We start from the raw sequence: 25,807 nt of genomic DNA on the forward strand, positions 1-25,807 counted from the left end.
TTTCCTTCCAGCTCTTCTGGGAGGAGCTGCTTTCCTGGACCCTCCCCTCTAACTGATGAGATTTGGTAGGGGGTGGATGGCGACGAGAGGAAAGGCCCTCCCAGCCATGCCGAGGGCCCCTAGGAGCCCGACAGGAAACAGCCTCAGGAAAGACAGACAGCAGCGGCCCCGGCCCGAGCCCCAGGGGTCAGGACTGAGGGTGTCTCGGAGCCTTCCTAATAGCGACGGTGAGAGTGAGGACCACGATTTGGGAATCCGTCTGGGCCCCTCAACTCTCTCGGACCCAACTACCTTTTATTTACCCTCGCTTCCTCGATTTTCTATACTCCCCACCCCAACCCAGGTGCCCCTCTTCCTCCGCACATTTTTCAGCGCTGCGTTGCGCGCACAGTAGGTCCCCAATACTTAATGTTCGTTTAATGATTGTGTGAACGTTCGCTCCAGGCATATCTAAGCTGAGACCTCTGCCTTGGGGCCCGCTGGGCCACCCTCCATCTTCAAAACTTTTCCCCAAACACGGTCCCCTGCGCAAACGAGGGGGTGGTGGGTGAATCCAGGAGAATCCGAAGTCCGCAGGAAGATCGGATAGGGCTTCGAGCGTGCGGCCCTCCATGCTGCGGGGTGTGTTTCTCTGCTCCCTGGTGTCTGCCGGGCTCCGACCTGCCCCGGGGGTCCCTGGGCTCCGGCCCCGACACGCGCCGTCCGGATCAGGGGCGCACGGCCTCTGGTCAGGTCTGGGCGGTCCCCGGGCTCCGCACCCGCCGCCCCTCCCCCTTCTCCAAACTTTCTCCCAACTTCCCGACCTGCTCAGCTCGACGCCCCGCTCCGCTTCCCTCATGAATTATTCAGCAGCGCGCGCTCCAATCAGCACGCCCCGGCCCCCTCGCCTAGCCCGGGCTGGGGGACAACTCCCCCCGCCCCCCGCGCGCCCCTCCCTCCCTCCCCGGCCAGGCGCCGCCCGGCCCAGCCCCAGCCTGCTCGGCCCCGCGCTGCAGTCCCCTCCCTCCCGCTCCCGTCCCCGCTCCGCTCCCACCCTCCCTGCCGGCGCGGAGCGCACTCGGCCCGGCGGCGCGAGCAGCGCCACTCCAGGGGGGGGGGGAGACGGCGAGCGGCCGGCCCACCCCCAGCCACCCCGGGCGGGACCCCGAGGCCCCGGAGGGACCCCGACTCCAGCCACGTCTTGCTCTGCTCGCGCTCGGCGCGGCCGCTGCCAGGACGCACCCCGCCCTCCTGTCTGCGCGCGCGGCTGGGACGCGGGGCCACACCTGGGCGCCGCCACCGGGTGCCCGGCGCGCCCGCATGGGCCCGCGCTGAGGGCCCCGACCGAGTTCAGCGCGGGGAGTCGACGTCCACCCGCTCGGGGGGGGGGGTTAGACCTGGGGGGGCTAGTGCCCCCCAAACTCGGATCGGATCCAACCAGAGTGAGGCGGCGCCATGGAGCTCCGGGCTCTGCTCTGCTGGGCTTCGCTTGTAGCCGCTTTAGAAGGTGAGTTTCCTTGGGATCACCCCGCCACTTCTGGGGCCCCCCGAAGATGGGCCTCGGGGTGGAAGGGCCGACATCTGGCTCCCCCAAAACCGACACCCCAGCAGCGAACACTCCGGACCAATAGTGCTAGCCCGGGAGGGGGGCGGGGAGGAGGCGGCCCAGCGGGGAGTGGAGTTTTCTTTTGTTTGGGAAAGAGATGGAGGCGAGCTCCGTCCCGGGACATGCCCCGGTCCCGGCTCCCCACACGCACTGCTGACTCCAGACGCCCTTGGCAGCCTTTCCTTTTCTCTCTACTCCAATTTTCAAAACTCACTCCAAAGTTTCTGTCCCCCCCTCCCACCTCTGCCAAACAGGAGGAAACATTTCTGGAGGAACAAGAAGACAAGGCAGAACTTTGTGCTAGGCCATAAAACTACCCCCGCCCCCCCATTCCGGAGCATTCACACCTTGACCCTACAATTCCACACACCGCCGTGAGGATGGCCACCTTCTGCACTCACACTCCAAACCTGCAAATCTCTCCCAAAGCCACGGCCCCTGCGCCAGGGAGGCCCCTTCCCTGGTTTCCCCAAGCTGCACCCCAGCCCTTTAAATGCTGTCTAGACCCTGCCCCCGTCCCACCAGAGTCCTTTCCTCTAACCCTAGGCCGGCAGAAACTGACCTACACAGCCCTCGTGTCCCCTGAACTCAGCTTAACTACTGTCTAGTTGTCTCTCTTAAACTTCTATTTTTTCTGCATCCCCCGCCCCCCGCGCCAAAATGTGACTTTATCCATGAGTCTCTGCCCTCCCCCCAACCCCTAGAGGGGGAGCCAAGAGCCCTATAAACCCTCCTCCCATGGCCCTAATCTCCTTTCAATGAGCTGCCTCCTTCCCCTCCTTCACTGCCTGGAATCAAAGGGGTCTCTGGGGAGTGGGCCATGGGGGGCTACTGAGGAGGAGGAATCAAAGGCAGTTAGAAACCCCTCTCCCCCAGGCTGGGCAGTGCTGCTCTGGGCTGGGGATCAAAGGCTGGGTGAGGGGGAAGAGGAGAGACTTGCCGGGCTCGGGGAAAGATGGGGAAAGAACTGTGGGAGAGAGAGGGGAAGGTAAAGCAGGGAGAAAACCCTTCGGGATGACGTGTGGTGAGAGGGAAAGAAAGATGCAAAGAGGAACTGGGAGTAACTTCTAATTTCTATTACCTCAGTGCTTTCTGAGCCCGAGGCCCATGCTGAGTGCTTTATGTTTGCATGGTTCCAACAAGCCTGTGGGTGGGATGTATTGTTGCTCCCATTTTACAGATGAGGAGACTGAGACAAGAGTTGAGTCTTTTATCCAAGCCTCTGTGCCCCAGGGATGGTGAAAGGTGGGAGACAGAAAGCAGAGTGACAGTCATAAAGAGAAATGGAGGTAGATGGAGAGCGGGAGAGAGAGGTGAGAGGCAAAAGAAGTGACAGATCAAAGCGAGAGGGAGGCTGGCAAGACAGAGAGAGGGTGAGAGAAAGTGAGCCGCTCAGAGTGCCCGGGACAGCCTGAAACAGAGACGGTGTGTAAATTGGAGACAGGAAAACACTATCCAGTCTGGAACAATGGAGGGTGGAGACGGCAGCCTCTATCCACCCGCTTCCCAGAACCCGGGCATCCTGTCCCCAGTGTGCTGGGCTGTCTCCCGCCATCCATGGGGGCCCAGGCCTCATCCCCAGCTGCCTGGCCGGGGTCCTGCCTGACCCCTTGCCCTCCATAGACATCACCTGGTCCCTGGGAGGAGGCTGCCCACCCACCTGCCTTCCCTTCTCTCCTGCAGCTCCCACCAGGGAGGGGGCCCTGGTCCCAGGTGTGCTGCTGGCTCCCCTGGGGGCCCCCTCTCGGCTCCTCCCAGGGCAGGCCTGCAGCACCTACCCACAAATCTCTGAGGGGATTGCCCTACCCTCCCTCCACCCTCCTCAGCCGGTGGGGGGGTGGGGGGCGGGGGGGGGGCTGTGCAGTTTCTCCTAATCCCCACCTTCCGCCAGAGCCCTGCCCCTCCCCTCCCCAGAGAGAGGCCAGAGCAGACCCAGGTGTGCTCACCCCCCCATACGCACACCCCTAAAATCTCCTCCCCTTTTCCTTCCCGTAACCTAATCCAGATGTGGGGCCTCTGCAGACAGGGGCCAAGGGCAGGAACCCAAGCGTCCTGGCCTCCAGCACTTCCTGCTCCGAGGGCAGCTAGCCGGTGGGGAGGGAGCGGGGGGTCAGGGCTGGGCCTCAGGAGGTCCGCACCACCTTCAAGGATCTGAAGGGCTGGGGTGTTTGGTCTGAAGGGGGGTGGGGATGGAGGCAGCACCTCCTTTGGATTTGTGAACGACTGCAGAGGCTGAGGCAGGCCCTGGTGGGAGGGGTGTCCCTGTACCTCACCTCGGGGTCAGGGTCAGGTCTGGGCTCTAGTTTAGCCCTTTCTGAGCTGTTTGCCTTTTTCCCCTTTCAGCATCTGTGTCTCCCCTTCTCCTCTGGGGCACAGCAGTTCACAGAGGCCTAGATCTGGGAGTTCCAGCCCAGGCTGGAAATCTGGGCTTGCTGTGGGGGGGGGCAGAGGGCAGGGCCTGCTCCCCTCCTGGGCCTGTCTGTCTGTCTCAGCTCCCAGGGATCTGGGCTTCCTGGTGTCTCTCCCAAGCGCTGACTGACTCTGTCTGTCTGTCTTAGAGACCCTACTGAACACAAAATTGGAAACTGCCGATCTGAAGTGGGTGACATTCCCTCAGGTGGAGGGACAGGTAAGAGCTGGGGCTTGGAGGGAAACCGAGGGAGGGGGGCCACCTGTGCTCCTGCTTCCCAGGCCACACCCACACCACACCCACACCACACCCACACCCACAGAGCCATCGCAGCAGCTAAAGCAGGTATCCTCTGAGCCCTTGCTCTCAGGGGTCCCCCCAGCCCCTCGTGGCTTTATGACACGGACCTTCACCCAGCCACTTCGCAGCCCCCAGGCTGACCACCCCTCTCCCCGCAGTGGGAGGAGCTGAGCGGCCTGGATGAGGAACAGCACAGCGTTCGGACCTACGAGGTGTGTGACGTGCAGCGGGCGCCGGGCCTGGCCCACTGGCTGCGCACGGGCTGGGTGCCCCGCCGGGGCGCCGTGCACGTGTACGCCACGCTGCGCTTCACCATGCTGGAGTGCCTCTCCCTGCCGCGGGCTGGCCGCTCCTGCAAGGAGACCTTCACTGTCTTCTACTTTGAGAGCGACGCGGACACGGCCACGGCCCACACGCCAGCCTGGATGGAGAACCCCTACATCAAGGTACCCAGGTGCCCCAGGCCAAGGCGGGGACTGGGGCCGGCCTGTGGTCTAGAGGTGCTGGGGGCTAGAAGCAGGAGGCCCGGGTCTGAGGAGGGAAGAGGGTGGTCTGCTAGGTGGAACAGCCGCTCCGCTCCACGTGCTGGGGCCCCCCTACACGTCCCCATTCTCTGAGTACACTTCACCCCTTTACAGCCCCCTTCCTTTGCACCAGCTGATGCCTCACCCTAGAATGCCTTCTTTTTGCCTCTCCCACCCAACTCCGTCTTGTAACTTCCAGCTCCGAGGTGCCCCCTGGGACGCCTTTGCTGATGTGCCCCGCCCTGGGGTCCCACCCGCCGTAACCCTTTAAGTTATCCTTAGCTCATCAGTGTTTCCTTCATTTCTGTTTCCTTGGCGTGGAGTCCAGGGCCTGGCACAGAGTAGGTGTTGATAAGTGTCTGTAGGATGAGTGAATGCACAGAAAGGGGGTGCAGGACAGTGGCTGGATGCATCATAGGAGCTTGGCAGGTGTTAATGGACAATGTTGGGGCCTGCAGGAAAGCGTACGTTGGGAAAGGTGGAGAGAAGGTTCTGGAACAGGAGGCAGGCAGGTCAAGGAGAGGGTGAGCTGGGAAGAAGACAGTCCAGCGGGGTCCTGGGGGAGTGGAGGGCAGCGGCAGTGAGTCTCTTCCCCAACCTGGCAGGTGGACACAGTGGCTGCTGAGCACCTGACCCGGAAGCGGCCCGGGGCCGAGGCCACCGGGAAGGTGAACGTCAAGACGCTGCGCCTGGGCCCGCTCACCAAGGCCGGCTTCTATCTGGCCTTCCAGGACCAGGGCGCCTGCATGGCCCTGCTGTCCCTGCACCTCTTCTATAAGAAGTGCGCCCAGCTGACCGTGAACCTCACCTGCTTCCCGGAGACCGTGCCTCGTGAGCTGGTGGTGCCCGTGGCGGGGAGCTGCGTGGCCGACGCCGTGCCCGCCCCTGGCCCCAGCCCGAGCCTCTACTGCCGGGAGGATGGCCAGTGGGCCGAGCAGCCGGTCACGGGCTGCAGCTGCGCTCCAGGCTTTGAGGCCGCCGAGGGGAACACCAGGTGCCGAGGTGAGGGCCAGCGCTTCCGCCGCAAAGCTTGCCAAGCTTGCCCATCTCTGCAGGAGGCGCTGGCTGGTACCCTGCTCTTGGATCCACTTCTTAAATTTCCATTTTAAAAGTTCTTTATTCTCCCGGGCAGTCTCAGTTACCGGAGGGCGCGTTTTCAGGGGCCCCAGCACAGTTCTGAGCTCTCCATCCTTTCCACACTCATCCTTCTAACTATGTCTGATTCCTTCCTGGGCTGTGGGGCTGTCCTCAGGGCTGGGGGACCTTATTGGACCCAGAGGACAAAGGCTTCATGGTCTGTAGTCTTTTTCATTATGGTTTCGTCTAATTAAATGATATTGAATTCTCACGTAGCCTTTTCTCCAGAGCAGAGTTTCTTAACCTGGGTTTTGTAGATAGAATGTAGGGGATCTGTGAACTTTGGTGGAAGGGGGGAAAAATGACCATTTCTTTGCCCTCCTCTTTACCTGAAATTGGCCACTCCTCTTACGGAGTGCCAGCCACAGCCCAGCGGTCGAGCAGGACCTGAGACTTGGGCCCCATTCAAATCTTGGGTGTTTTCACAGCCCATTAGAGATGACGCAAGAATGGCAAAATGTTGTTTTTCGCTCATCGTGACTTCAGTATTTCCTTGCCTGTCAGCCTTGCCGCTGTCTCTTGTTAGTAGAGAAACACACACGTTGCTGTGTTGCAAAGTTTCTTCATGTTTCGATCACTGTATTTTCAGTTATTTGGTTTTCTTGGTAATCTGTGTATTTTGTGGTGTGCATTTAAAATCATTCCTCAGAGCAGGGGTCTGGGTTTCACCAGGCTGCTGTGGAGTGGCCGGGGGTACATGTCAGGGTTCAGACTCGTGGTCTGGAGGGAGTTCTTCTCCTCTTAGAGGCGAGGTTTCTGAGCTCCTCCCTCCCTGCTCTCCCCTTGGCACCTCATGCAACTTTAATAGCTGCTGAATGTCCTTTTTTTGGTCCCCACCCCCCACCCCCACCCCCACCCCGCTGCTGAATGTCTCTGATGCAAGTTTCTGATGGACGCTTTCTCGCAGCCTGTGCTCAGGGTACCTTCAAGCCCCTGTCTGGGGAGGGGTCCTGCCAGCCGTGCCCAGCCAACAGCCACTCCAACACCATTGGCTCACCCGTCTGCCAGTGTCGCATCGGGTACTTCCGGGCCCGCACAGACCCCCGAGGTGCACCCTGTACCAGTAAGTGGCCAGTGACCCCTGGGGTGGACCCCCGACCCCAGTCCCATCCTCCCACACCTTCCTCCTCTTGACCCTGGCCTGGTGCCCGGCCAAGACAAGACGTCAGTGTGGCTGCCTGTCTGCCCCACTGCCCACCCCCTGCCCGTCTGCTCAGCCTCTGCCTGACGTCCTGGTCTCCTGCAGCCCCTCCATCCGCCCCGAGAAGCGTGGTTCCCCGCCTGAACGGCTCCTCCCTGCGCCTGGAATGGAGTGCCCCCCTCGAGTCGGGAGGCCGAGAGGACCTCACCTACGCGCTCCGGTGCAGGGAGTGCCGCCCCGGCGGCTCCTGCACGCCCTGTGGGGGAGACCTGACCTTCGACCCCGGCCCCCGGGACCTGGTGGAGCCCTGGGTGGCCATTCGTGGGTTGCGTCCTGACTTCACCTATACCTTCGAGGTCACCGCCGTGAACGGGGTGTCCTCCTTAGCCAGCGGTCCAGTTCCATTTGAGGCTGTGAATGTCACCACTGACCGTGAGGGTGAGACTGGGGGCTGGGGGCAGGGGGCAGCCTGTGGTCGGATGGGAGAGGCGTTGGTGGGAAAGGCTCGCGAGGGATATGGACAGTCTAAAGGCCTGAGGGGGAAAAGGCAGCAGCTGGGGAGTGGGGTCCCCAGGAAATATAGCGGGTCAAGGCCTTTGGGGCAAGAGGCAGAAAGGGAATTAAAAAGATGCAGAGGTGGACTGGAGAGTTCAGGGCGGCGCGGAGAGAGCCGGAAGGAATTCCTGAAACAGCTGGGGGACCGAGACAAGCGTGGCCAGTGGACGAGGAGCTGGGAAAGATGAGAGACAGACGTACCGCGATCAAGGGCCCCAAGGTGTCTGTCTCTCGCAGTGCCGCCTCCAGTGTCCGACATCAGGGTGACTCGGTCGTCACCCAGCAGCTTGAGCCTGGCATGGGCTGTTCCCCGGGTACCCAGCGGGGCAGTGCTAGACTACGAGGTCAAGTATCACGAGAAGGTGAGGCCAGGCCCCGCCCTAGGGACCAGGACGCCTGAATTGCAGCCATCTGCCACATACTAGCTAAGTGACCTTGTGTCAACCCCTTAGCCTCTCTGAGCTTAATATCCTCACTGTAAAATGCTTAGGATAGGACTTCCCTGGCGGTCCAGTGGTTAAGACTCTGTGCTTCCACTGCAGGGGGCGTGGGTTTGATCCCTGGTCGGGGAACTAAGATCCCGCATGCCACGCGGCAAGGCCCCCCCACCCCCCAAAAAAATGCTTAGGAGAATGGAACCTATCCCACAGAAGCGCTACAAGGATTAAATGATATAATTAATGCAAAACACAAGGCACAGTGCATACGTAAGTGAGCACAGAGGCCGCACCTGCTACTCAGCAGGACAGAGATGCTAGGGAGGGAGGCCCAGGGCACGGGGAGGCAGAGAGAGCAGTGGAATCTGGGGGGTCCTGGCTCACGGCCAGTCCCCTCTCCTGAACAGGGCGCAGAGGGCCCCAGCAGCGTGCGGTTCCTGAAGACATCGGAGAACCGGGCAGAGCTGCGGGGACTGAAGCGGGGAGCCAGCTACCTGGTCCAGGTGCGGGCACGCTCCGAGGCTGGCTACGGGCCCTTCGGCCAGGAGCACCACAGCCAGACCCAGCTGGACGGTGAGCCCGGGGAGCAGGATGCGTGTGGGGTTGGCTGAGCCCACCAGGCGGGAGGCCTTGGCTCTGCCCTCAGGACCCCCAAAGCCACAGCCCCATGCTTCTCTTTCTCTCAACCACGAGGCATTTTGGCCTGGGGATAAGATGTAGAAACCAAAACCAACAGCTGGGTGTGAAGGCCAGCTCAGTGGCTCTCCAGCTATGTGACCTTTAGCAAAAACTTGACCCCTGAGCCCCAGCTCTCTCACCCAAAAAAATGGAAATATGAGGCTTCTCTCACAGGGCTCCAAGGATTGACTGAGGTGACACTTTGATAGTTTTTGCGTGCTGGCCCAATGGTTTTCTAAACGTTTGAATTTTTTTTTAATGATTTTATTGAGATATGACTCATACACCATGATTCACCCATTTAAAATGTGTACTTTGTTGACTTGTAGTATATTCAGAGTTGTGCAATGATCACTGCAATTAATTTTAGAACATTTCAGCACCTCAAAGAGAGATGCTTATAACTCTTCCATTACCTCCCAGCCCCTGGCAAACACTAGTCTACTTTTTTTTTTTTTTTTAATATATTTATTTATTTATTTATTTTTGCTGTGTTGGGTCTTCGTTTCTGTGCGAGGGCTTTCTCCAGTTGTGGCGAGTGGGGGCCACTCTTCGTTGCAGTGCACGGGCCTCTCACTGTCGTGGCCTCTCTTGTTGCGGAGCACAGGCTCCAAATGCGCAGGCTCAGTAATTGTGGCTCACGGGCCCAGCTGCCCCCCGGCATGTGGGATCTTCCCGGACCAGGGCTTGAACCCGTGTCCCCTGCATTGGCAGGCGGATTCTTAACCACTGTGCCACCAGGGAAGCCCTAGTCTACTTTTTGTCTCTGTAATTTGCCTGTTCTGGACCTTTCATACAAATGCAGGCATGCAATACGGTCTTTTGTGACTGGCTTCTTCTTTTTACACGGCATAACATTTTCAAGGTTCATCCGTGTTGTAGAACATATCAGGACTTCATTCCGTGTCGTGGCTGAAAAATACTCCATTGCAAAAGAAGAAGAAGAAAAAAAAAACTCCATTGAATGGCTGTGGTACCTTTTATTTATCCACTCATCCGCTGATGGACATTTGGGTTATTTCCACCTTGTGGCTACGAACCTTTTCATTTTTAGCCTTTGGAACCTTCTGTTCAAGTGGGACTTTTTGTGGTTACCAGTATTTATAACGGAACAAAATCAAACCCACCAAGGCTGGGAAACTTCTTGGCTTGCCCTGAGGGACTTGAGTGGAGCCCACGGGCCCGCCGGGTCCCCCTGATCACCAGTTTCTTCTCCAGAGAATGAGAGCTGGCGGGAGCAGCTGGCCCTGATTGCTGGCACGGCGGTCGTGGGCGTGGTGCTGGTCCTCGTGGTCATCGTCATCGCTGTTCTTTGCCTCAGGTGAGGGCTCTGGGCACCTGGGGGCCCCTGCGAAGCCCCGTGTAGCTGGCCACCTGCCCTCTTGCTCCAGGGCAAGCCTCCCCCGATGTCCCGGGAGCCTGTTTTCACCTGGAATCGTCTCTGATTCCCATCCTTCCCCTCTGGGAACATCGAGACGTGTGACTCAGTTTACCTCTTCTTTCCCATCGGCTACAGGAAGCAGAGCAACGGGAGAGAAGCTGAATACTCAGACAAACATGGACAGTATCTCATCGGGCACGGTGGGTAGGCCCATCCCGGAGGAGATAGGGCTGGGCCCGGGGACCAGGGCATCGGAATGCACTGCTGGCTCACAAGCCCCGCGTGATTCCTCAGGTACTAAGGTCTACATTGACCCCTTCACTTACGAAGACCCCAATGAGGCTGTGAGGGAATTTGCAAAAGAGATCGACGTCTCCTATGTCAAGATTGAAGAGGTGATTGGTGCAGGTGAGAGGGGGACGCCTGGGTGCCCGGGGGTGGGGGTGGGGGGAGGGACTGCAGGGCCGGACCTGGGGGCGGGGCTGGGGGGGGCGGGGGAGGAGAGCTGACCCTCCACCTCCTTCCTGAAGGCGAGTTTGGGGAGGTGTGCCGGGGGCGGCTGAAGGCCCCCGGGAAGAAGGAGAGCTGCGTGGCCATCAAGACCTTGAAGGGCGGCTACACGGAGAGGCAGCGGCGGGAGTTCCTGAGCGAGGCCTCCATCATGGGCCAGTTCGAGCACCCCAACATCATCCGCCTGGAGGGCGTGGTCACCAACAGCGTACCCGTCATGATTCTCACCGAGTTCATGGAGAACGGCGCCCTGGACTCCTTCCTGAGGGTGAGACCCCCTGCTCCCGGCTTCCCGCACGCGCCCTGTGCTCCCGTGGCGTAGCCAAGGAGCTCGGAGCCCGGGGCAGACGGTGGGTCCCGCCTCACTGCCCCTGTGCCCCTCGTTCTCTACCAGGGAAGCTTGAGAACTGGGACTGGTCTCCCCGTGGGGCCGGCCGACCCTGGGATATGGAGGGGTTGTCATCTGTCCTCGTGACGCATATTTACTGAGCACCTCGTTGTGTCCCAGCCACTGGGCTGGGCCTCGGGAGACAGAGCCGTGAACATCTCTGCTCCTGGAGAGCTGGTGGTGTAGTGGGGGAGACTGAAGATTCACAAGGACAAACAAGGTTTTACAAAAAGCAAACAAGATTTCAGGTGTGAAAGAAGTGAAACAGGATCATAGAAATGAGGGAGAAGAGCTCGTTTTTGCTACCTTCACAAAATTGTGTGAAATTTTATTATTTTTTAAACTTTACTGTGCCTCTTCTGTAAAGAACCAAAACTTTTTTCTTTTTGGCCTCTCCATGCGGCACGCGGAATTTCCCTGACCGGGGATCGAACCCGCTCCCCCTGCAGTGGCGGTGCGGCGTCTTAACCACTGGACCAGCAGGGAAGTCCCCCAAACGTTTTTCTACATAGCAAAGTAACATTGCGTTTAACAGAATTACAGCAATTCCTTGGTATCACCTAATGCCCACTTGATACTCATATTTCTCTAGTTGTCCCCCAAATGTCCCAGCATCCAGTTCAGGATCAAGCATTGCACCTGTGGTTATTGTTTTGAGCCTCTTCTACATCCAGGACAGTCCCTTGTTGGGGTTCTGATACACTGAAGGGCTGGGCCACTTGTCCACTTGAATGTCTTATCTTCTGGATTTATCGGATTCTTCCTTGTGGGGTCTTCTAGCTTGTTTCTCTGTGTTTCCTGTAAGGGAAGCAATGTCTAATGTTGTGATAAGTTCAAAATTAGACGTCTGTGGCCAGCCTACATCAGGGGGAGCTGTGTACTTCCCGTGGCCCCGCATCAGGGGACACGGGCTACCCGGCTCCCGGCACGAGGGATGCTGAGCCGGACCCTGGAGCAGCGCCAGGATGGCCTGACCCTCCCTTGTGGATACGGGAGTCTGTTCCATTGTCCGGTTGCAGGAAGGGGAAGGGGGTCTATCTTAGAAGAGATTACGTTTGGGAAGATGAGAAAGCCAGCCATGAGAAGGTGGGGGGAAGCATGTCGGGGGCAGAGAGTAGCAACCCAGGGTGGGCGGGATCCCAGCCTGTTTAAGAAGCAGAAAGGCCGCTGAAGCTGAACCAGGTCAGCAGAGGAGTGACAGTGGGTCATGCTGTGGTTGGCGGCTGGGCTTCGTGACCTTAGAAATTTGTATGTGATTAGAAGTCTGAGGGGAAGCTTTTCAGCCGGAGAGGGAGGTGATTGAAGGAGATCCCTCTGACGGATGCTGGGGGATAGGAGCCGATGAGAAGATTGGCATCGTTCAGGCCGTGGAGGCTGCAGTGAATGCGCAGAAGTGGTTGGTTCGGGGTGTGTTTTGTTTGTTTGTTTATTTTTACTTTTTCGTGTAGTTCTCTTCCTTTTTGTTTCGGTACGCGGGCCTCTCACCGTTGTGGCCTCTCCCGTTGCGGAGCACAGGCTCCGGACGCGCAGGCTCGGCGGCCACGGCTCACGGGCCCAGCTGCTCCGCGGCATGTGGGATCTTCCCGGACCGGGGCACGAACCCGCGTCCCCTGCATCGGCAGGCGGACTCTCAACCACTGCGCCACCAGGGAAGCCCCTGGGGTGTGTTTTGGAGGCACAGCCAGCAGAACTTGCTGATGGATTGTAAGCCATGGATGCGGGAGACTCCGAGGTCTCTACCCTGAGCGTCCGGAAGTGAGTCCACCAGCTGAGATGCGAGGCGTGGGGTGGGTGCAGGCTTGGAGGATGGATCCAGAATTCGGTTTCTGAACTCGGTGTTGCTGGCCCTGGAGGGCTGCCGAGGGTCCCTTGCGTGCTAGCTGAACCCAGAAGATGGGCTGAGTTAACTGTCCGCGACTGGTTGGCTTACCTGGTGAGAGCCAACTCTATAAAGCTCAAGGTCGGGCTTTAGACCTTGGTTTTGGTGCTGCGGTCACTGATCACACCCGATTCCTCACTGTTCTCTTGCATCCTGCATACAGTTGGTCCAAGAGGGCTGAGCGAGACTGTGGCAGGATCAGCACCAACGCACGCACCTCCACCTGTAGAAGGGTGGCTTCAGAGCACACTCGTAACTGTCAGCGCTCTGTTGCTGTCAAATAAAGAGAACATAGATCTGGGGGCTTCCCTGGTGGCGCGGTGGTTGAGAGTCCGCCTGCCGATGCAGAGGACACGGGTTCGTGCCCCGGTCCGGGAGGATCCCACGTGCCGCGGAGCGGCTGGGCCCGTGAGCCATGGCCGCCGAGCCTGCGCGTCCGGAGCCTGTGCTCCGCAACGGGAGAGGCCACAGCAGTGAGAGGCCCGCGTACCGCAAAAAAAAAAAAAGAGAGAGAGAACATAGATCAAAAGCATTTGTTGAGTATTTCCTGGATGTAAAGCACTGTACTAGGTTAAATGGAAGAAAATCTTAAAATGTCTCCTTATAATCTAATTACGAGAGACTGAAAGCAAATATTTGAAAGTGGGACAATTATAAGCATTGTGTCACAATAGCATAGTAAGAGCTGAGAGAACTCAGGGTAAAAGAAAGGAGGGAGGGACTTCCCTGGCGCTCCAGTGGTTAAGACTCCGCACTCCCAATGCAGGGGGCCTGGGTTCGATACCTGGTCGGGGAACTAAGATTCCCGCATGCACGACCAAAAAAATAAAATAAAAATAAACCGTCTATAGATTTCAAATAATAAAATTTAAAAATAATAAAATAAATAAAATTTATTGTTTTTTTAAAAAAAGAAAGGGGGAGGTTTACCTGGGATGTCAGCAGGCCCGTCCTACAGGTGGGTCTGTGAGTTGGGTCTGGCAGAGACAAATACTGTTTAGAACATGGAAGGAAGGGGGGGCAGTGGGTGAGCTGTCCGAACCACGGCCCCGCCATGTCCATCTCCAGCTGAACGACGGCCAGTTCACCGTCATCCAGCTCGTGGGCATGCTGCGGGGCATCGCTTCGGGCATGCGGTACCTTGCCGAGATGAGCTACGTCCACCGAGACCTGGCTGCCCGCAACATCCTGGTCAACAGCAACCTCGTCTGCAAGGTTTCAGACTTTGGCCTCTCCCGATTCCTGGAGGAGAACTCTTCCGATCCCACCTACACGAGCTCTCTGGTGAGGCTGGGGCACAGGCATATGAACTAGGTTCTTAGGGCCAGGGCAGGTTGGAAAGTTGGGAGGCCGAGGGATTGACAGCTCTGGTCCAAGACAGGCTGTAAGAGTAGACCTTGTGGGGGGCAGGGGGGTCAGCTTAAGGAACCTGGCTACCGGGTGTCCAGAAAAAGAACCGAGTCGGGGAGCTGGGTGTTTGGGTCCCAGAAAGAAAGGAGGCCTGAGCTGGGGGAAGTGCAAAGGTGGGGGGCAGAATGCCTGAGTCCCGTGAGCCCCTCAGCTCACCTTTTCCTCCCCCATCTTTAGGGAGGAAAGATTCCCATCCGATGGACAGCCCCTGAGGCCATTGCGTTCCGGAAGTTCACATCTGCCAGCGATGCCTGGAGCTATGGCATTGTGATGTGGGAGGTCATGTCATTTGGGGAACGGCCATACTGGGATATGAGCAATCAGGATGTAAGTGTCCTACCAAGTTTCCTGGAACGTCCTCTCTCTTGGGATATTTGGGGGGGGGCGGTGGTCCTCATAAAGAGCTCATCACTGCTTGGTCCTTGAGGTGGTGAGGGGCTGATCTCTGTATCCAAGAGTTCGATACAGCCTATCTGGTCACAGAAGGACACTGTGATGGAGGGCAGCCTTGGGAAGTCACATGTCTGGATAATAGCTCAAGAGCTTCTGGGACATTGAGCCACAGCCGGTGGCCTCGGCCCTGGCCAGGAGCACCCCCCCCCCCGAGATTTGCCCTTCGCAGGGGGGCTGTAGCAGCCGTCCCAGCGTCTGTTAAGTCGCCATTTCCCTGGGGTCCTTTGGCAGCCTCGTTTTCCCTGACGTCCTCACCCAGTGCTTCTACCTGTCATTCCAGGTGATCAATGCCATCGAACAGGACTACCGGTTGCCCCCGCCCCCAGACTGCCCCACCTCCCTGCACCAGCTTATGCTGGACTGTTGGCAAAAAGACCGGAACGCGCGGCCCCGCTTCCCCCAGGTGGTCAGTGCCCTCGACAAGATGATCCGGAACCCTGCCAGCCTCAAAATCGTGGCCCGCGAGAATGGCGGGTGAGGACCCCAGAGCCTGGGCCCTCTGGCTTTCACTCTGCCATCCCCTGAGAACCTCGCTTCCCCCCGAGAAGTATCCATCCCTTCGGTGGTATGTGGGATGGTCCCTGTCCACCTCTCCAGGGCTGGGCTCTACGTCCCCACCCTGACACAGGCTGGTTCTCAGCGTGTCCTCCCCATCTTTGCCTCCCAGGGCCTCACACCCCCTCCTGGATCAGCGGCAGCCTCACTACTCGGCTTTTGGCTCTGTGGGTGAGTGGCTTCGAGCCATCAAGATGGGAAGATACGAAGAAAGTTTTGCAGCCGCTGGGTTTGGCTCCTTCGAGCTGGTCAGCCAGATCTCCACTGAGTAAGTTGTGGTAGGAGATGGAGGTGGGGGCGGGGGTGCCTGGGGACCAGAATCAGGCCCACAGTTTCAGCAGGGGCCTTTGGGGTCAACTCCTGGTGCCAAGTCTGTTTTCTAAAGCCCCTCCCCTGCCAAAGCAGTAACAGCTGCAGGGGCTGAGAGCCCCAGGATTCTTCCCGGTCAGCTGTGCCCGCCTCACCCCCTTGCACCATCTCAGCCCGGGGCCATCTCGCTCCCACCTCGCAATCTATCTATCTTTGTGCATCTATCTGCATTCCAGACCCTGCTCTCACATTAACGACGTGTCAACTCTGGATGTTTTCCCACCCATAAAAGGAGAAGGTTGGACTAGGTTTTGGAGATCCTTTCCAGCTTTAATGTTAAATGGTTTTATGATTCCAACGCCTCCCAAATACTGGTTTTCCCTACCTGGCCTCTCCCTGGTCCTCCTTTCTGCCTTTCCATTTCTCTCCCAACGACTCTTCTTGCCCCAGGTTTGAATCACAGAAATAGAAGGAATATAAATCCAGACACAGAGGGTCCAGGAGGCCCTCCCTCTCCCTGGAAGGCAGGTCCCGGGCCAGTCTGCCCCACCAGATCTGGGCACCTGCTCCCTGACTTGCTGCAGCCTCGCCTTGACACGGGTTCCCTGACACGAGTTCTTGCCCTCCATGTCTCACCTCTTCTTTTTTCCTTATCCCCGTCTCCCCAAATCAGGATGGGGCTGGGAGCAGTTTGTTTTTGTCCTCTCCCGCCCTTTCCTCTCCACCCACCCAGCTCTTTCTCTCTCCCTCCCTCTCTCTTAGCCCGCCCCACCTCCTGCTTCTCGACCCCCGCGGGTACCTAGCCCCGCCCCTTACTGCGGCTGCGCAGAACTGGAGGCTCCTAAATCCTCCGGAAACTGACTGGCAACTATTGACGTCAGCCCCCTTCCCCGCCGGTCATTCTGATTGGCGGACAATCCCGAGGCGAGGATGGGGTTTCGGTAGGAGAGCCGCCCTGGGAGCCCAGTGGCCTCACCTAGCTGTTCATTCTTCCCCAGGGACCTGCTCCGAATCGGAGTCACTCTGGCGGGGCATCAGAAAAAAATCCTGGCCAGTGTCCAGCACATGAAGTCCCAGGCCAAGCCTGGAGCCTCGGGAGGGTCGGGAGCACCAGCGCCCCAGTACTGACCTGCGCCTCCTCGCCTGGCCCCCCAGCTCTGGAGTAGCAGGGACTCCCATGCTGGGGACACCGCTCCCTTTATTCCTGGGGCAGAATCGGGTGGGGACCCACGAGGCTCCCATCCCCGGGCCCCACTGGATTGCACTTTGAACCCATGGGGGCGGGGAGCTGGCAATTTGGAGAGACGGGATTTGGGGATTCTGCCGAATGGGAGTGTAGAAATCAGACGCTCCCCAAGAGGGGAACCCCAAACTGAGGGTGTGGGAGCCCTCCTCTCGGGATTGGGTCTGACCAGAGGAAAAGAAGTTCCCGGAATCTGCCAACATCCCGGGGGTGGTTGGGCACCATCCGCACGGCCTCCCTCTGATCCCCAGTTAGAGCCCCCAGGTGCCCCTCCTCACCTTGAAGGGCAGCGACCCTGCAGACCAAAGAGAAGGGGGGGACTAGCCTGCGAGTCGTGAGGCAGGAAGGGGCGTCATGGCCCAGTGACAAAATCATTGGACTTGCATGTCCCAACCTTGCTGCTGTCTCCGCCGAATTCGGTTTTCCCTTGTAAATGCCCCTCCCCCATCTGCTGCCTTCATATTGAAGGTTTTTGAGTTTTATTTTTTGTTTTCGGTCTTATTTTTCCTTCCCTTTTTTTTTTTTTTTTTTTTTTTTTTTTTTTACCGTCCTTGTAACTTTTTGTGTTAGAGGGGACCTGTTTACCGCCTCCTTTGCCCAAGTTGAAACGGGGACCCATCGTTATGTGTTTCCAGAACAGTGCCTTGGTCACGCCACAACCCCAGACATTTCCCTGCCCCCCCAAGTACCCCTAAGCTGTGTCCATGAGGGGGTGTGGGGGGCAGTGGTGGTAGAAACAAGAGACAGACACTGGTGCTTGGAGGGGTTCTTAAATTATATTTAAAACAATTGTTTTGTATTAATAAAAAAAAATGGGAAGTGTCCTGGCTCTGGGGATGATTGGGAGCAGGGGTGGGTGGGGAGATAGACTTCTGTGGCGGGTGGGGACTGGTGTGAAGTAGCTTTTGAGCCAGGCTGAGAGGGGTCAGCGGTCTGGCGACCGGGCTGGGTGCTTGTTCCCAGCCCCACGGTGTGTTTGAGGTGGCAGGGTGGGGGCAGTGGAAGATGAGTCATCGGCAGCTGCTTCTAACGGCTCCAGATGGCTCTGCCAATAGCCTGGGGCACCTCCGGGATGGGGTTGCCCTCCCTCCCCTGCCCTGGTTCCCTAGCCCTGGCAGGGGGCTTTGTGAGGCAGGGGAGGCCTTGAGCTCAGCCCTGCCCTACAGCCCCCTGAAGGGGGGAGGGGGGAATCTGGGGTGGAGGTCCAGTCACATGAAAGAGACAGATGTGGGCCAGATGTTGACAGCTGGGGTTGGTTTAGAGGCAATGTGGGGCGAGTGTCTGCATCGGCTGTGGAGGAGGGGCAGAGGCTAGAGTGGAGGACTTGGGCCCCCCACAAGTACACACACACACACACACACACACACACACACACACACACACGTGTACAGACGCTGTGCTGGGTTGGGAGGACAATTCCCCCTTTCAAGATGCTGTCCAGGCAGGTTCTCCCAGCCTCTTGGGAAGGGAGGGGAAACCACCTGAGTATCTTCCCCTAACTTCTCCCTCCCAAACAGGAAGATGAGATGAGGATGGGGGTCAATCCCCCGAAGTCTTTCTCAGCATCTTTGGTTTCCCAGCCTGCCCTCCCCAGGGGACAACTGCAGGGGCAGGCCTGGACCGCGTCGGGTTTGTCAAGCTGGTGCAGCCCTGCCATTTCTGCATCTCAACTGACCCCTGTTGTCGTGTTGGGGTCAGTACAGGACCCCAAATCACAATCTGCCTCTCCCAGCCCAGGAAGCCTCCAACAGTGATCCTGTCCTCGATTACCTGCCTCTACAACTGCCTTCGGGAGTATAATACTCTGGAATCCTCTGTCCCCTCCCTCGATGACATGGCCCAGGTGTTGTACCCCTAAAAGGGGGTGGGTGGGAGTCGGTCCTGCCGATGACAGTTGGGGTCTGCGTCCCCCTACTTCCGGAAGGAGGAAGTCTATCTCGAGGATGCTGGTCCAGGCCACCTCCTTCGCTGCCAACCAGACATCCAGGCTAGATAAGGAGACCTTAGCTGGGTGAGGGGAGGAACCGAGATCAAGAGGGCAGGATATAGATGAAAAACAGAGAGGCAAAGGGTCAAAGAGCAGGAGAAGGGAGCTCAGTGGGGGCAGGCATGCCGCTGGGAGCCCCGTGATGCCCAGGTTAAAGCATGGCCAGCCCAGTTCCAGCTTCCTGTCACAAGCTCCAGTGCGAGCTGCTCCCCCCAGCTAAGGGGCAGGGTGGCCTGGCCAGGGGCACCCCTCCCTTGGAGCCCTTTCCCCAACCAACTTGGGTCTTGCTTCCTTACATGAAGGTGGCTGCTGAGGTCATTTGGAGGACAAGCACAGAATCAGGATTCCTTTCTAGAACACAGGGTCCTGCCTGTTTGGGCGTCCCCTGTCCTTGGGGGGTCCCACATCCTGAGCACCCCCAGTTGGCAACCTTTTTCTTCTCAGAACCCAAGCAGGATGTCCCACCCCTTCCCCCAGGACCTTCCCGGTGAGAGGCGAGAGGCACAGGGGTCAGGGTGGGAGTGTTTGCACTTTGGCCTTTGGCTGAGGTGAGCTGCTCACTCCTAATAGGATGGAGCTCCAAACTCCGCCCAAGCCGGCCCTCAGACTCCGCCCTCAGTTACCATAGGAACCCCAAGGCCCTTTTGGTCACAGGCCGGCCGGTTCACCCTTTGGAAAAAGCCACATTCCCAATCCTTAGCCTCTGCCCAGCGCCTTAGTCTCGTTGTTAGAAATGTAAAACCTCAGGATCACCTTTCACTACCTGCTGGTGGGGAGCTCCGAGGCCAAGTCCACCAAGAACGAAGATTCCTGGGGTGAAGTCTTTTCTCCTGTATCCCCGAAGCCGGAGGGTGGGCGGTCCACCCTCACGTGGCTTTGTCTAAGGGACAGACAGCCCCTCACCTCCTCAGACCTCTGTTCCCCTCCCCTCTGGACACTGTGGAGCCCGCAGCCCCAGACCCTCACACCCCGTCTCCCTCCTACTTCTCCCCTCGAGACCCCCCCTCACAGAGCCTTTCTCCACCAGAATCATGTGCAAATTCACATCTCAAAAATAAACAATTTTATGTCTCCTTCTTCTGTGGACAACTCAAAACTGAGCGACTTTGAAGGCATGCTCTGGAGCAAAATCTGCGGAGAAAGCGAGAAACCCTTGTGTTAGAAGCAGACTCGACTTCCCCGGAGCCAAAGCTGTGCACGGTGGCGCTGGTGCTCTCCGGGTACCTGGCAGCTCGTCTCTGGTCTGGCTCTGCATTGTCTCCTTAGAGGGCGTGGGGAACAGACCCCGGCTGGAAGGTCGGCGCCCGCTCCCCATGTCTGCTCCCCTACCAGCAGCCCCTCCTCCTCCCCTTTCCTGAAACTCACCTCCTCCTCTTCCTGGAAATGCATTCTCTGCTCACCGCTGACACTACGACCAGCACAGGCACCAGCAACCCCAACAGGATGACCACAAAGTTGGAGGCTTCTGGGGCGTGGGGAAGAGAAATAGGGATGTGGGATAGGGAGGGGCGGCAGAGACGCTCCCTTTCAGTCCTCGGCTGCCAGCCTGGAGGGACTGCCTCCCCGACATCCCTGGTGGCCGGTTCTCCCTCTAGGAGGCTGCTGCTCGCAGGGGTTTCAAGGCCTCGGCGCTGCCCTCCTGCTTCTGGACACACAACTCCCATGAACCTTCTAAGGGGATGTTTATCCAGTTGGTCCCCTAGACTCCAGGGTATTATGTCGGTCAGTGCTTCTCCAAGCGTAGCCCAGGCATCACTTCCATCGGTCACCTGGGAGCTTGCGAAAAATGCAGATCTCTGGGGCCCCCTCCAGACCTACTGAATCCAAATCTCTGGGGATGAGTCCCAGAATGAACAAAGTAAACAAGACAGCCCTGCTCCACCCCGATCGTAGGCACGAGGATAAAGTTGGGGAACCGCTGGCCCAGAGGCTCACAGGAATTACAGTCTGGGATGGAGAATACCAATAAGAGGTGCTGGAGGCTCAGAGGGGCGCAAGAGAGGGGAATAACAGCAGGGTGAGGCATACGGATCTCAGAAGTGGGGAGCTCAGGATCAGAGAGAAGGTTCCAGAGTGCATGGGTAGGACATGGGCAAAGGGACACTGATCCGGCTAGTCTGTAGGGATCGTATTATAATATTATATTATTACAGTATAATAATATACTATAATATATATGATATTACATATTATACATAATATATATATTATATATCATATAGTAATATACAACATTGATACTATACTCTCTGTTATACATATATAATAGATATTATAGGCTAATATTATATATATGGGATAATTCCGCGGCCATCGTTTGTGGGGGAGGGGCTGTGAGGATACAGGGCCTGGGCTGAAGTTCTTGCCTGGCTTTTTAGGGGGTGGCACATCCCGAAGCTACATGCGGAGGGGGCCCCCGTACCAAGCTCCCACTCACAGGTGAAGTGGGTTTCCTGCTCCTGGCACCAGCATCATTCTGACAGGGGTTCTGTAGGCACGGGCTGTCTGCAAGGATGGAAGGGGGTGAGAGGGGGTGGGAGGGGGGTTCTGAGGGGACACCCACAGCCAGGGAGAGGGGCCTGGGGGCTGGGACGCCAGGGAAGAAAGCAGCAGCTGGCAGAGACTCGCCAGGGTTCGCTGGCCGGGTTTCCAGGCCTGGCTCTACACCCCTGGAGCTCTGGGGAAACTGCTTACCCTCTCTGAACTCCATTTTCTTTAGCTATAAAGTGGGGCTGCTGTGCTTACCCCCAAGTGGTGAGTAAGGACTAAAGGAAATCCTGGGAAGCTGACGCCAGGCAAAGGGCCCAGCACAGAGCCCGGCAGAGAGCAGAGGCTCGGAGAAGGCAGGGCCTGTGCCTTTGTCCCTCCCGAAAAAGACAGAGTGGGATGGCACGGCACCAACTTCCTGACACTGATGAGATGGAGTCCCAGGCACAGGACTGGGAGGGATGCTCCCCGGTCCAGAGACACCTCCACCTCCACCCCCACCCCCTGCCCGCTCCCAAGGGTATGAGGGCAGCTTAAAGCCAAGCGCCGGTCCAGGCTCACCTCGGAAGCAGCCACGAGTGAGGTTCCCCGGGGTGCAGATCTCCTTCTGAGGGGCTCACACAGCAGGACCCCCGAGCTGGCACAGGGGCAGCGCTGGGAGCAATCGTCGGCCACGAAGCTGTCACCCTGCTGGAGAGCGAGAAGGGCGGGAGGTGGGGCTCTGGTTCACCTCCAGAGTCTGGCTCTCCTGTGCGCCTCTGCTCTCCCGAGGCCTCCCACCTCCAGCCCGGACCTGGTAGTGGATGCCATTGCTGGTGCAGCCGCAGTGGGCCAGGGGGAGGCTCTGGGCACCACTGTAGATGTAGCCTGGGAGGCTGGCACAGCCCTCCACACAGGGGCCCTTGCAGTCCCTGGGAGCTGCCAGGGTGGCACAGGAGGCTGGGCAGGGTGTCATGCATCTCTGATAGACGGTAATGGCTGGACACGGCAAGGCTGAGGGGACAGAGGGCACAGAGTCATAGTCAGAAGGTGGCTGCGCTGGGGCTGGCCCCCCACGTATGGGGAACGAGGTCACCCAACAGAGCACAGAGCTTGGTAGAGGCAGGGGAGCCAGAAGAGTGGACCAGCTTTATGTGTCTTTTTGTCTGTGACAGCAGCACCTGAGGTGGAGCAAAGATGGGAGCAGGACAGGGGGATGGGGGGACGGGGGGACGGGGCTTCGGGTGAGGGCAGAGAAGGAGTTCGCTCGGGAGGACGTTGACAAGGGGAAGGCTCAGGGCTGGGGGAACCAAGGCAGGAAGCCAAGGTGCGGGTACCGGTGGGGGCTCAGAGCACAGCAGAGTGTGGAAATGGCCGGGGGCGGGGGAGGAGGTGAGGAGCCCACTGCCGGGGAAGGGCGGGGCCTCACCGCAGCGGGTGTGGTCCCGCCTCCTGGCAGATGATGGCGTAGCCGCTGAGGACCTGGCAACGCAGCTCCTCCTGCTCTTTGGGGTCCCGGGCGGCACACAGATCAGACACACGGTGCCTGGGGGGATGGCAGGGGCAGCTGGGTGCTGTCAGAGAGGGGGAGGCAAGGAGACCCGGCCCCACAGAAGAGGCCCTGGAAGCCCCACCAGGCAGTGTGCGTGTGTGTGCGTGTGTGTGTGTGTGTGTGTGTGAGAGAGAGAGAGACAAGGTACCAAGGCCACAGAGAGAACTGTGCCCAACAGAGAGCCAGCCGATCAGAGAACAGGCCCCAGGACATGGAGAAAGGCCATTCCCATGTGTCCTGGGTCCCCGACTCACTCCAGGAAGGGTTCCGGGGCCACAGGCTGGTGGCAGGCAGCGAAGGGGCCCTGGGGGTCCAGCAGCACCCTACACGCCTGTGTGTGCTCGATGAGCTCTGGCCTGCCTCCTGACACGTGAAAGCCTGACGCCTCTTCTTCTTTCACTTCCTCCTCTTGTACCTCCCGGGGGCAGAGACAGTGAAGGGCCAGGTGAGGCCCAGCCTGGCTGTGAACCTAGGAGGAACTGGGGAGGGGATGGGAGGGGAGGCTCGGGCACAGACCTGGGGAGGGGATGGGAGGGGAGGGCTCGGGCACAGACCGGGATCCATGGGGCAGGTGCCCCACAGTCAGTGGGAGGGGAAAGAAACGATGGGCTTAGGAGAATTAGGCCAGTCTGAGCCCTTGACCTCGGGGTTCCTCCTCTGCTGGGGATATAGGGGTGAGCGGGGTGTGTAAACAGACACTACGGTGTCGCTCACCACCCCTCCCCGCGCCCCTCCCCGAGCCCGGGGCCTCCCTGCTCAGAGCCCCAGCCCTCTCACCCTGAGAAGCGGGGGAAGGCCTCCCTTGGTCTTCTTCACCTCCCAACTGTTGCCAAAGACAAGGAGGTTCTGGGCGAGGGCGCCGTTGGGCAGCGTGAAATCATTCCTCTTGTTCTGGCCACAGCTGCTGCACAGGCCGTGCACAAGCCTCCGGTACGCGCGTGCTGGGCAGGGAGATCACCGCAGGAGGGAGGGGGCCCAGAATCGAAACTCCCCACCTCGTCACTTCCTACCACCCCCCCTGGGTCCTCCCCTGGAGCTCGGGGGCCCCACTCCCAGGCAGAGGTCCCTTCACCACGCTCAGCCCAAGACGTGGTTCTCCCTAGCCCCATGCTTGGAATGTCCCTTCGGCCCCCCGGTCCCCACGCTCAGGGACCTGCATTGTTCTTTCCATTGAAGCTGATGACCAGCTCAAAGTCTGTGACCAGATACAGGCGATGGCCTCGCACGGTGACCCGCAGCGGGTCGTTGGGCTCGTAGGGGGTAGCCATCTTCTGACCCTTGACCTGGAGAAGGCAGACAGGAGCGGCACGGAGGCCTGAGTCAAGGTGACCCTCTGCCGCTTTGGCCTCTGTCTCTCTGCACAGCTTGGTACCTCTCGGTGCCGTCATTCCGGGGAACGAGATACCGCAGGAAGCTTTGCTACCCCGAGTGGCAAAGGCCTCCCTGAGGTCTGCTTCTGTTGCAGCCTCAGCCCCTTCCTTGCAAAGAAACTGGCAGGTGGGTGCCCCGGCGCTTCTTTAGCACAGCTCCACCCTCTCACTGCACGAGCTTCCCCCCCGCACCCCGCCTCTCTCCCACCTGTGTGCAATCTCACTGTCCTCCTCTGCCCCCCGCCGCAAGGAGGTGAGTGTGGCACTGATTCTGATTTCCAAAACCAGGCAGCCTCTGCTGGGAACTTCCCAGGGAACACAGAGTCCTGGCTTCACCTGCTCCAGGTGGCCTCCGGTGGCCCGACCTGCCTCCCCAGACCCTCCCGGCCTGGCCTGGCTCTTACTACAAGTCCCAGTTCCGTCTGGAGCTGAACTGTGTGGCCGTGGACCATCACGATGATTTCGTGCAGGAAGATGGGGTTGAAGGACGGATACACCTTGCTGCGGCCCTCCACGACCAAGGGCTCCACCCCGTCGGGGAGCACGTCCGAGGTCTTGATCAGAAATTAGGTCACGTGGCCCTGGAAGCGGTAGCTGAGGCCATCCAGTGTGTGGTAACCGGGGTCCCCGTAAACTGTGCATTGCTCCGACTCTGAAAAGAAGGGCCAACGCTGAGAAGGCACCCTGAGCGATGTAAACTGCCCCAGAGCCCCTCACCTGCCTGGGGCCTCCTGTCACCTTCCCTCTCAGCCCTGGGCTCCCGTGGACTTGATCTTCCACTTTCTCCCTCTCCCAGCTTGAGAGGATCTCCTTGTCTGGTTCCCTCTTTTTGCCCTTAAGATAGCAGATCCCAGAGAGGATCATGCAGGTGACCAGGGAGCTGGTAAGAGCTGAGAGCCTAGGGTCACCCCTGCCCGCGCCGGGCTGCTCCCTCTCCAGAGCCCCCGCCCAGGCCCCTCTGGCTCCACCTCCCCGAGGGCCCCCTTTCTCTCGGGTGCGCAGTACTCTTTGCCGTGTTCGTTGGGCTAGCACCGGGAGCCCGAGGGGCAGGTGAAGGGCCAGCAGTGAACGGTGCCCACTCTGCAGGCACACCTCGTGGAGCAGCCTCTGGAGAAGCAGGACTTACCCGCCTGCAGACGCCGCAGGAAGAACGGGGAGTGAGAAGGGAAGGGGCAGCTCTCTTTCCTCGACGACTTCAGCCTAAGCCTACAGTCTGATGGCTCACTTGGCACGGGGCCGGAGGCAGTCCCGGTGCCACCTGCACCCTTATGGACCTGCACCGCCCCCTAGAGGCATTGTGCTCGGTGTGTCTCACACAGGCTGCTCAGGAGGTACTGCTGAACCCATCTTACAGATGAGGAAACTGAGGTCACAGAGGTCCCCTGACTCGTGAGTGGTACCATCAGGATTCAAAGCAAAGCCACCCTACCGGGCTGCATCCCTGTGGTTTGCATTTCTCAGTCCCCAAACCCAAACCACGCACCCTCTAGCCCAGGCCTGGCAGGAGGCCACCCTGCCCCATCACCGGCCTCCACAC

The 25,807-nt window shown here is 58.9% G+C and overlaps 2 protein-coding genes across 3 annotated transcripts in view; one reads left to right on the top strand and one right to left on the bottom strand.

Moving 5' to 3' along the window:
- The first annotated feature begins 1,127 nt into the window (after positions 1–1,127).
- On the top strand, positions 1,128–17,722 carry EPHB4 (EPH receptor B4). Of its 2 annotated transcripts, none has more exons than XM_059038685.2 (17): positions 1,128–1,486; positions 4,144–4,214; positions 4,454–4,741; positions 5,425–5,821; positions 6,864–7,019; positions 7,203–7,535; positions 7,890–8,014; positions 8,497–8,662; positions 9,986–10,088; positions 10,284–10,348; positions 10,443–10,556; positions 10,679–10,926; positions 13,994–14,209; positions 14,513–14,662; positions 15,069–15,262; positions 15,456–15,611; positions 16,651–17,722. In XM_059038685.2, the coding sequence occupies exons 1-17, from the start codon at positions 1,435–1,437 to the stop codon at positions 16,778–16,780; spliced, it is 2,964 nt and encodes a 987-aa protein (XP_058894668.1). In that variant the 5' UTR covers positions 1,128–1,434; the 3' UTR covers positions 16,781–17,722. The 2 variants fall into 2 exon arrangements, with proteins under 2 accessions (XP_058894668.1, XP_058894667.1); XM_059038684.2 differs by lacking the exon at positions 16,651–17,722 and adding an exon at positions 15,889–16,176 and having other exon boundaries at positions 1,289–1,486.
- A 2,157-nt stretch (positions 17,723–19,879) lies between these two features.
- Positions 19,880–25,807, bottom strand: part of ZAN (zonadhesin) — a 28,300-nt gene continuing 22,372 nt past the window's right edge. The window contains 15 exon segments of the mRNA XM_067013709.1: positions 19,880–20,013; positions 20,248–20,347; positions 21,249–21,305; positions 21,308–21,349; positions 21,352–21,387; positions 21,931–21,975; positions 21,978–22,059; positions 22,163–22,362; positions 22,530–22,648; positions 22,778–22,894; positions 23,155–23,315; positions 23,678–23,841; positions 24,054–24,183; positions 24,675–24,920; positions 25,239–25,400. Of these exon segments, the coding sequence (XP_066869810.1) occupies positions 19,947–20,013; positions 20,248–20,347; positions 21,249–21,305; positions 21,308–21,349; positions 21,352–21,387; positions 21,931–21,975; positions 21,978–22,059; positions 22,163–22,362; positions 22,530–22,648; positions 22,778–22,894; positions 23,155–23,315; positions 23,678–23,841; positions 24,054–24,183; positions 24,675–24,920; positions 25,239–25,400 (1,728 nt within the window). The 3' untranslated portion in view covers positions 19,880–19,946.

The sequence above is a fragment of the Kogia breviceps genome, chromosome 14 (genome assembly GCF_026419965.1).
Source record: "Kogia breviceps isolate mKogBre1 chromosome 14, mKogBre1 haplotype 1, whole genome shotgun sequence".
Taxonomy (NCBI): domain Eukaryota; kingdom Metazoa; phylum Chordata; class Mammalia; order Artiodactyla; family Physeteridae; genus Kogia; species Kogia breviceps.